Source organism: Orycteropus afer, unplaced genomic scaffold (assembly GCF_000298275.1).
Source record: "Orycteropus afer afer isolate SDZICR_OR568_19922 unplaced genomic scaffold, OryAfe1.0 scaffold00104, whole genome shotgun sequence".
Taxonomy (NCBI): domain Eukaryota; kingdom Metazoa; phylum Chordata; class Mammalia; order Tubulidentata; family Orycteropodidae; genus Orycteropus; species Orycteropus afer.
This window is the reverse complement of record NW_006921691.1, coordinates 972395-983107: the sequence shown is the minus strand read 5'-3', so window position 1 is coordinate 983107 and position 10713 is coordinate 972395. Positions and strand designations below refer to the sequence as shown.

Sequence of the window (10713 nt, the reverse complement as noted above, 5' to 3'; positions counted from 1 at the left end):
CGCAAATTCTTCTGCTAGTTGGGGTTTAGTCCAAATCTGCATCCTTTCCTTCAAGGCTCAGGGGTCCAAGATTATCTTCTGTGTCTGTATTTATTGGTTTCCCTTTTCTTTGTTGAAGAGGGTCTGTGCAATCCTTCTGCCTAGTCTGCCATCTTGCCCCGCCTCCCTCATCACTTATTGTTTTGCTTATCAATCACCCACCAGTTTGTTTTAAGGAGAGTTAGAAAAACCCTTGCCCATGAGCACAAGGAAACATTCATTGTTATTGTGCTTATTAACAGCAAAAATATAAAAATACAAATAACCTAAATGTCTATCAATACAACACTTTAAATGGACAAAAAAAATTATTAAATGGATAAAAATGTTCTTTACAAAAATCTCAAAATGAAATATGAACACTTAATTAAATCCAGATGGTGGGTACAGGAATGTTGTATTATATTACTCTCTGTATCGTATGCATGTTTGAAATATTTTATGGGCTTTTTTTAAAGCCAAAAAAAAAAACTAGAAAAGGTTTTGTAAGGAGGAAATTGTGAAAAAGACACAATTTCACTTTGTCACCTTGTTCTCTGTAACAGAACAGCAGGTTCAGCTCAAACTATTTCAGTACACCCCAGCCTACCCCCAAAAAAGTAAAGGCAGAGTCACAATGATGTAAGAGAAAAGAACAATTATCAGTGTGTATTCAAACACCACATAACAGTAACAACAACAACAACATTCACACATCAAGAATGGAATGGAGGTGAGGAACAGAAGAGAGGAGACAAAGAGGAATTATTTTGTCAAAATGCAGTAAGACCAAAATGAGAGAACTAACACTGAATGCCATCACACCCTCTCTGGGTGGAAAGAAATAAAAGATCTATCAACTTGGTAGCAAAGTCCCACAAATGAATAGCTGCCAAATTATTAACTAGTCATAGTTACTTTAAGGAATTTTACATTTCCCTAAAGACATTCCAAACATAGTTCCTCTGCAACCAAGGAAATCAGTGTTTCTGACACCTGCCAATACATTATAAATGTACAAAACCTATGCTCAGAAGACTGGTAGGCAGACTTCTAATGGTCCCCAATAACTGTGTAAGCCTCTCCCTTTGACTGCCAGGCAAACCTAGTGGCTCCTAATGAATAGATCACAACAAATGATGCAATGTTACTTCATGATTAACATATAAAAGACCTACTTCTGTCTTGCTGGCCCCCTCTTTTGGCCTCCTTTTCTTGCTTTCATGAAGGCAGCTAACCTGTTGTGAGATGCTCTATGGAGAGGACATATGGCAGTGAACACAGAGAGGCCTCTCTGGCCAACAGCTCATGAAGAACTGAGACTTCTGACCAACAGCCCATGAGAAACTGAATCCTGCCAACAACCACACGAGAGAGTTACGAAGCAAATCCTTCTCAGCCAAGCTTGAGATATCTGCAGAAAGATCCTGAGCAGAGACCCCAGCTAAGCTGTCCCCAGATTCTTGACCCACAGAAGCTATGAGACAATAAATGTATTATTTTAAACTGCTAAGTTTTGGGGTAATTTGTTCTAAGCAATTGAAAACCAATTCAGACATCAAAAAGGATCTGTATTAAGTGACTACAAGTGAAGAAAATGTGGAGACTTGGGACAAATTGTTTAGAAGTATTTTGTTGTTGTTGTTGCTCTTCAGTGTAACTCTCTGTAAACTGTTCGTCTACTCCAGAGATGGAAGACAGACCACAAGCAGAATTCTGTACCAGCCAAGAGAATGATGAAAAAAACAGGAACTAGACATGGACGAACCTTGAAACCATTACACTAAGTAAAAGGAATCAGTCATAAAAGACCACATACTACATGATTCCATTTATATAAAATGTCCAGAACAGGCAAATCCATAGTGACTGAAAGTAGATTAATGACTGCCTAGAGCTGAAGGGATTAGGTGGACATGGACAGTAACTGCTAACAGGCAGAGGGTTTATTTTTGGGATGATGAAAAGATTATGAATTGATGTGGCAATGGCAGCCTAACTCTAAATGTCCTAGAAACTACTTAATTATACATTTCAAATAGGTCAATTGATTGGTATGTGAATTAATCTCAATAAAGCTGATAATAACATTTCATTTTAAAAATAAATAAATAAAAGAACTAGAGTTACTAAGCACACAGAATGAAAATTCCCAAATGTTTTCATCAATAAGAGAGAGAAGACATTCTAGTCAAAAGTATCTAACAGGCACCAAACCTAATACTGCTAACACAAATTCTGATGATAGAAGTAAAAATTAAATGGAAGAACTCAGCTAATCGAAGTACCACTATCACACAATCTCCTCTTCTCATCATTTAACTCTGAGTGATTCAATCACTCACAAAATGGAAAGGCATCAGACCATCTCGGTTCAGGGACAGAGAGAAAGAACTGTGTGCCAAGAAGGGCTCTACCACTGAATTAGCTCCTTCCTTTTACAAACCACAGAGACCCCCATGCTAACAGCACTAACAAGGCTCCATGTTTCAAAACACTCCCTTGCTGTACACGAAGCTCTTACACAGGCTCACTGGACAACTTATCTGGAGTCTAGAAGGAAAAGTAGGCTGCATCTATATGAAGAGGATATTAAAAGGACATAAGGTGCATGACCATGAACTATTCCAACTACACTCAGAGGTACAGATCTGGCTGACCTTGGGACACAACTTTGGACACTGTACCAGGGCAGACACCACAATGACCCTCGTCGGCAACAGGACACAGTAAACTCCAAAAACTCCCACAGAACAGGGCTGTAGTCCACCCAATCACTGATGAGGTGGACCCACTTTGTGATATGAACAAACCAAGAGATCCTTCTTGCCAGTGTGAGGTGGTACATGGTGTTTATAAGACTTGCATCGAGAGCAAGAAAGCAGCAAGAAGGCTAAGAATGATGTGTAACTGATAGTAACAATGCTTGTCATCACGTCCACAGAAGGCACAAACAACAGGCTTTTGAATAATAAGATCTGTGAAAGTGGTATGCCAGAAAACAGAGGTGATAGTCTCGAAAACCTGTAGACAAAATTTCATTACCCTACAGGTCATGCCTGAACAAACAGAGACTGGTTCTCATTGCACCAAAAACAAATTACATCTTGTAGGTCAGCAGCCTGCCCTATGGAAAGGGACTTAGGAGCCAAGAGGTTTGATAACTAATTCTGAAAAGCAGTGTGAACTCTAGCCCTCCATTCTTCCACTTAAAAAAAAAAAAAAAAGCTGTAAAAGACTATTCAGTTCAAAAGAATACTGGGGTGAATGTAATATAACTTGGAGGGAAAAGATATTCCCATTACATGAGGGAAAAGCCATTAAAAATGTAATTTTCAAAAAAAATCTCTCCTCTTACTTCTTTGTCAACTCAAAGTAATCATGGAAAGCAGATATTGCCTATATCACATTTTTTTTCTAGCTGTACCTGAAAAACTGCCGTTAAAAAATAAAAGCCACAAAATACATCAATAGCTGTCTAGAATTTAAGACCATCCTCAAGTATGCTGACTGAGGACACTGCTGATTCTGGAGGAGTCATGCTTATCTGACTGATAGGTTGAAATGTATACATAACATAGAAAGTCCGTCTTACCTAGAACATTCTGTTACTTCCCCAATCGTTTTATTACAGAGCCTCAAAGTAAACAAACTGAGTGATTTCATTTCTCCCAAGCACAATCTAGCTTCATAAACAGATTGAAATGTGTTTTAAAATAATTAGATATCTGGTGCCTCTCCTAACTAAGCCCCTCAAAAAACAATAACCAAGGTCGGAAGCAAGAAAACCAAGATAACTTTCTAAAATAATGAGCTAGGCCAAGAGAGAGAAGAGTGTGGGGAGAATGGAGGAAGGAGCCCTGAGAATAATTTTAAATAAATCTCCAAAATAGAAAAACAAACAGGCAGAAACACAAACAGATAAAAAGTGGAAGATCTGAAGAACTGCAAATAAACATGGCTAGCCACTCCTCGGAAGGAAGGTTGGGCAATCCTACTTCCATAGAGATACTGCCTCAGAAACCCAAGGAGGGGTCACTATGAGTCAGGGCCGACTCCACGGCAAACAACAACAACAACAACAGATGAATAACAAGTACTGCAGAAGAAATAAACTGTTAATACAAGCAAAATCACTTTGGTGCTGCTCCACTAAGCAGTACAACAAAACAAGAGAGAGAAGTGATAGAGCAGATCAATGCACAGCAAATCAGACTACCACTAAATTATAAAAATTAGTGGTAATGTGAGACCTAGAAAACCAAACACAAAGATCCCATTTATTTTTTTAAAATGCATTTTATTTAAATATAACTTATATAGTGAAATACATAAAACTAAAGTGACATGGGTCAATGCATTTTTTTTTTTTTTTTGCAGTTTTCCCTCCCCTCCCCTCCCCTCCTACCCCTTATAACCAACAAAGAAAGTTTCCTTCCATATATAAACCTTTCCTTGACTTTTTACAATAACAAACTAATATTATATTTGTCCTTCTGTGATTGACTTATTTCACTCAGCATAACGTCCTCCAAGTTTATCCACATTATGCAGTGTTTTGCAGATTCTACATTATTCTTCAGGGTTGCATAATATTCCATGGTGTGTACGTACCATAGTTTGGTCATCCATTCTTCTGTTGATGGGCACGTAGGTTGTTTCCATCTTTTTGCTATTGCGAATAGTGCTGTGATGAATGTGGATGTGCGTATATCTGTTCTTGTCCTGGCTCTCACTTCTTTAGGATATATACCTAGTAATGGGATTGCTGCATCAAATTGTATTTCTAATTAAAGCTTTTTAAGGAATTGCCATACTGCTTTCACAGTGGTTGTATCATTTAACAGTCCCACCAGCAGTGTACAAGAGTTCCAATCTCGCCATAACCGCACCAGTATTCGTAATTTTCTGTCTTCTTGAACTTTCCCATTAGTGCTGGGGTGAGATGGTATCTCATTGCTGTTTTGATTTGCATCTCTCTGATGGCTAATGATAGTGAGCATTTCTTCATGTATTTGCTGGCTGCCTGAAACTCCTCTTTGGTGACGTGTCTATTCATGTCTTCTCCCCATTTTTTTAATTGGATTGTTAATCTTTTTGTTGTTGAGGTATTGGAGTTTTCTATAAATTTTACAGATAAATCCCTTGAAACCACTACACTAAGTGAAAGGAATTAGTCACAAAAGACTACATATTACACGATTCCATTATATAAAATGTCCAGAGTATGCAAATCCATACTGAGAGTAGATTAATGACTGCCTAGAGCTGAAGGGACTGGGTAGACATGGACAGTAACTGCTAATAGGTATAGGATTTATTTTTGGGATGATGAAAATATTATGAAGTTGATTTGGCTATGGCAGTATAACTCTAAATGTCCTGTTGTTGTTGTTGTTATGTGCCGTCGAGTCAGCCGACTCATAGCGACCCCTCCTTGGGTTTCCAAGGCAGTATCACTACGGAAGTAGGATTGCCCAACCTTCCTTCCGAGGAGTAGCTGGTGGGTTTGAACCGCCAGCCTTCTGGTTAGCAGTCAAGTGCCTTAGCCACTATGCTACCAGAGCTAAATGTCCTAGAAGCTACTTAATTGTACATTTGAAATAGGTCAATTGTATGGTATGTGATATGTCAGACATGTAATTATCAACAAGTATGAATTAGTTGCTGTCATTTTGTTATGTGCTTTTTTGTGGTGTTGATTCTTTGTTCCATATAATTTTCTGCGCTGCGCTTGTTTTGTTTGTGAATTGTGTTATCTCATCCTTCGTTGCTATTGTTTAAAAAAAAAAAAACCTCATGGCCGTCAAGTAAGATCCAACTCATAGCAACCCCTCCTTGAGTTTCTGAAGCAGTATCACTACGGAAGTAACCTTCCTTCTGAGGAGTGGCTGGTGGGTTTGAACCACCAGCCTTCTGGTTAGCAGTCAAATGCCATAGGGACTGTGCCACCAGAGCTCCTGCTATTGTTTTAGTATTTGCGAAATATTTATGCTGGTCCTCTTTTTTATTTTGATATAAAGGTTTATCATTTCTCTTTGAGGTTACGCTGTGATTTATAATTTTCTTCCCAAGATTAGAACAGTCCATTCTATCTTGCAGTTGTCTTGACTTCCTACCATCTAGAAGTTCTGTAACAGTATTTTTTCCCTCATATTGGTTTGTAGTTGTCCTCATTTGTCAATTGATGTCTCTGGTTCCCTGTTTACAAAATCCTGTAGGGCTTCCTTGGATAATTCTACAACTGGGTTAGTTTCTGGGTTGTATTATCATGTGTGTTAAGGGTCAGTTGTTGTTTGCTATTGTTGGTTCTCTGTCCAAAGGACTCCCTTTAGCATCTTTTGTAAGGTTGGTCTGGTTTAACAAATTCCCTTAATTTCTGCTTATCTGGACATCTCCTAATTTTGACATCATATTTGAGGGACAATTTTGCTAGGTACATAATTCTTGGTTGAAAATTTTTTTCTTTCAGGGTTTATATCTACCATTCCATTGTCTTCTCGCCTGCATGGTTTCTGGCAAGAAATCTGAGCTTAGTCTTATTGGTTGCCCCTTGCAGGTAACTTCATTTTTCCCATACTGCTTTCAGAATTCTTAACTTGTGTTTGATTTTGTTGAGTTTGATGATGATATGTCTTGGTGATTTTCTTTTGGACTCTATCCTGTTTGGTGTTCGTTGGACTGCTTGAATGGATATAATCTCATCTTTCATCAAACCAGGGAAATTCTCTTCCAACAAACCTTTAACAATTTTTTCTATGGTGTTATTTGTCTATTCCTGTTCTGGAATTCCAATCACACATAGGTTATTCCTTTTGATGGAATCGCACATGAACCTTAGGCTTTCTTCATTTGTTTTGATCTTTTTTTCTGACTGTTCCATTTCCAAAAACGTATTGAGGCATTTCCCTTCACTCTAATTGTGTCTTCCATTGATTCAATTCTACTCCTTTGCCTGTTCAATGTGTTATCTATTTCTGAAAATTTAATATTCATCTTCTGGATTTCTGTCTGAAGATTTTGTATCATTTCTAATTTTTCATTTATTTTGTCATTTCATTCTTGTATTGTCTTTCAAAATTGTTCTAGGGTTTTCTCTGTGTTTTCCTCCACTTTGTCAGTGTTTTCCTTCATCTGGCTGTCAATCCATTGAAGGTACCTAAATATAATTCTAGGAGCTCTGGTAGCATAGTGCCTAAGGCACTTGACTGCTCACCAGAAGGCTGGCGGTTCAAACCCACCAGCCACTCCTCGGAAGGAAGGTTGGGCAATCCTACTTCCGTAGTGATACTGCCTCGGAAACCCAAGGAGGGGTCGCTATGAGTCAGGGCTGACTCAACGGCAAACAACAACAACAACAACAAATATAATTCTTTTGAATTCCTTATCATTGAGTTCCAATACTGTGTCTTCCTCAGGGGTGTGCTTTGGGTCTGTATCCTGGTCCCTTGTTTTTCACATTTTATCTTGCTTTTTTGTGTGGACTGTGATGCTGTGTTGTCTCCAAGGCATTGTGATATTTTTGTGTTTATATTTAATTGGTGATTGTATGATGGAATGACTCACCCATAATTTTCGTTTTGTTTTGTTTGTATGTTATCTACGTAAATAGGTTACTATGCTGTGCTCCTCTATGCACTAGTTGGCAGCACTTATATACTCACCACCTGTCTCCTTTCCCGTTGTCTGCCTCCCATATGTCCCTGCTGTCCTTGGCAAACTGAGCCTATTCTTAGGTCCCAGGAATCTAAATGAGAATGCTGTCACTTTAAAATCCAAAATGGCCACCACCTGTAAACATTCAAAGTGGCTACGCTCTCAGTCACTTTAAATACCCAAAATGGCCACTGCTTGTAAATATTCAAAATGGCTGCACCCTCAGTCACTTGAAATATCCAAAATGGCCACAGTTTGTAAACATTCAAAATGGCTGTGCCCTCCACACAGCCAAAAGTCCACAGCTCAAGTTGTCTCCCTCCTTGCTGTTTCCCTTCCTAGTCATAGGCCACCAGCGCAGTCATCCCTACAACCCTTGGCAACTAGGGCTGATCTTTAGATCAATTCTCAGGTCCCAACACCACTTGGAAATATTCAGGCTGTTGGTCCCATCAGAGTAGCTGACAGTCCACTGCTTTGACTGTCTCCGTCCTCACTGTTTTCATTCAAGTTTTTCCACTAGTTGGTGCCTAATCCACTTCTGTATACTTCCTTTCAAAGCTCAGGGCTCCAGGATTGTCTTCTGTATCTCTGTCAATTGGTTTCTCCTTTCTTTGTTGAAGAGGGTCTGTGTAGCTTGTGTGCCTATTCTGTCATCTTACTGCAAGTCCAAAGATCCCACTTATGAAGAGAATTTTAAGATTCACACTTAAAAAGCCAACAACGTGGTAATTACAATCAGGAAAATATGTAAGAAGTACATTGTCAAGATCATCCATCATGGCATCAAACATGGATTTGGAGAAGGCCTAGTAACAGAACCTTCAGGACGTGAGACCTAAAGAAAGACCACCAGAAACCAATACATCGACTTAAAAAAAGAGAACCTATTAAAGATTGCTGTGAAGTCAATTTTGACTCATGGCAACTCCATGTGTGTCAGAGAAGAACTGCACTCCAGAGAATTTTCAAGGCTGTGACCTTACAGAAGCAGATAATCAGGCCTTTTTTCCAAGGCTTCTATGGGTAGGCTTAAGTTACCAATCTTTTGGTTAGTAGTTGAGTGTTTAACCATTTGCACCGCCCCCAGGGACTCTATACCAAACCAAACTCACTGCCATCAAGTTGATTCTGACTTACAGTGACCTCTATTGGGTTTCCAAGGTGGTAAATCTTCGTGGAAGTAGATTGCCCAATCTTCCTTCCACAGAGCAACTGGTGGGTTAGGCATTACACCACCCGAGCTCCTTTAGGGACTCTATAGAATCCTAAAACCTACCATGAAGGAAGGGAAGATGGAGTAGCAGAGAACAAAAGTAAGTACTTAGTTAAAGTATCTTTTCTCCTAAAACACAAAAAGACATTTCAAAACCTGAAAGATATATAGGAATCTGCCTACATTTTCACACCTGCAAAGATAAAGGAGATTTAGGTTGTTTTTTTTAACTTCTGCTATAACAAACAATGCTATGATGAAGTTTCCTGTACATGTCTCCTCACATATAATCTAGAATTTCTCTAGAGCATAGGCTTAGAAAAGGAATTCCTGAGTACCCTATCTTTTTAAAATCTGTTTTTCCTTCAACACGTAACCTTTATTGCATTATAGGACTATTACCATAATTAACCAAAGACTCTGAGTAGAGATAACCTTTAAGAGACTCACTATAGAAAAATATTAAATTCTCTTTTTTATTTTTAATTCATGTCAGAGTATGTAGTTAAGAAAGGCATCTAGAGCCAAAAAAAAACAGTGTATTCCACTAATGAGAAATTACCTGAGTAATATTTTGAGAGGACATAATTGCTTGGTAATAGAATGTGCGACCAAAGTGATCTCGATCTGGAAATGTGTCTGCTTGTCGGGGTAAGTATGCACCTCCCGAGTCAACTGAAAACAAGGGAAATGACAGAAGTAAGTATATCTCTACGAACAAAATAGACTACATACAAGCACATTTGTATTGGTGGCAGCATCAGTTCTTAATCACATTCATAAAAATTGCCTAGCATTCCAGGCTGTTCTAGAGACTCTTTCTCCTATCCCCCAACGTAGCCAAACAGATCCACTGTTCGTCCCAATGCCTGTTGCTGTTGTTCTTAGGTACCATTGAGTCATCTCTGACTCATAGCGACCCTATGTACAGCCGAACAAAGCAATGCCCGGTCCTGTGCCAGCCCCATGATCCTTGCTATACATGAGCCCATCGTTGTAGCCACTGTATCAATCCATCTTATTGAGGCCCTCCCCTTTCCACTGACCCTCCACTTCCCCAAGCATGATATCCTTCTCCAGGGAACAGTCCCTTCTGACAACATGACCAAAGTAGGTGAGATGAAGTCTAGCCATTCTCGTTTCCAAGGAGCATTCCAGCTGCACTTGTTCTAGGACAGATTTGTTACTTCTTTTAGTAGTCCACGGTACTTGCAGCATTCTTCGCCAACACCATAATTCAAAAGCATCAACTCTTCTTCGGTCTTTCTTATTCACTGTCTAGCCCTCACATGCATATGAGGTGAATGAAAATACCATGGCTTGGGTCAGGCACACCTTAGTCTTCAGGGAGATATCTTTGCCCTTCAGCACTTGAAAGAAGTCTATTGCGGCATATTTGCCCAATGCTATATGTCATCTGATATCCTGACTGCTGCTTCCATTAATGTTAACTGTAGAATCAACTAATATGAAGTCTGTGACAACTTCAATCTTTTCTCCATTTATAGTGATGCTGTTGATTGGTCCAGTTGTGAGGATTTTTGTTTTCTTTATATTGAGATATAATCCAAATTTCAGACTGTACTCTTCAATCATCATCAGTAAGTGCTTCAAGTCATCCTCACTTTCAGCAAGCAAAGTTGTGCTGTCACCATATCACAGGTTGTTAATTAATCTTCCTCCAATCCTGATGCCACCTTCTTCTTCGTATAGTCCAGCTTCCCAGATTACTTGTTCAGCATACAGACTGAAGAAGTATGGTGAGAGAATACAACCCTGATGCACCCCCTTTTTTATTTTAAACCATGCAGTGTCCCCTTGTT

At 39.1% G+C, this 10713-nt stretch overlaps 1 protein-coding gene across 1 annotated transcript in view; it reads right to left on the bottom strand.

Annotated features, from left to right (window-relative positions):
- The window catches only part of MCCC2 (methylcrotonyl-CoA carboxylase subunit 2), a 122512-nt gene that overhangs the window by 77495 nt on the left and 34304 nt on the right, over positions 1–10713 (bottom strand). Inside the window, exon 6 of the mRNA XM_007943364.1 lies at positions 9453–9565. Within this exon, the coding sequence (XP_007941555.1) occupies positions 9453–9565 (113 nt within the window). The remainder of the gene's footprint in view (positions 1–9452; positions 9566–10713) is intronic.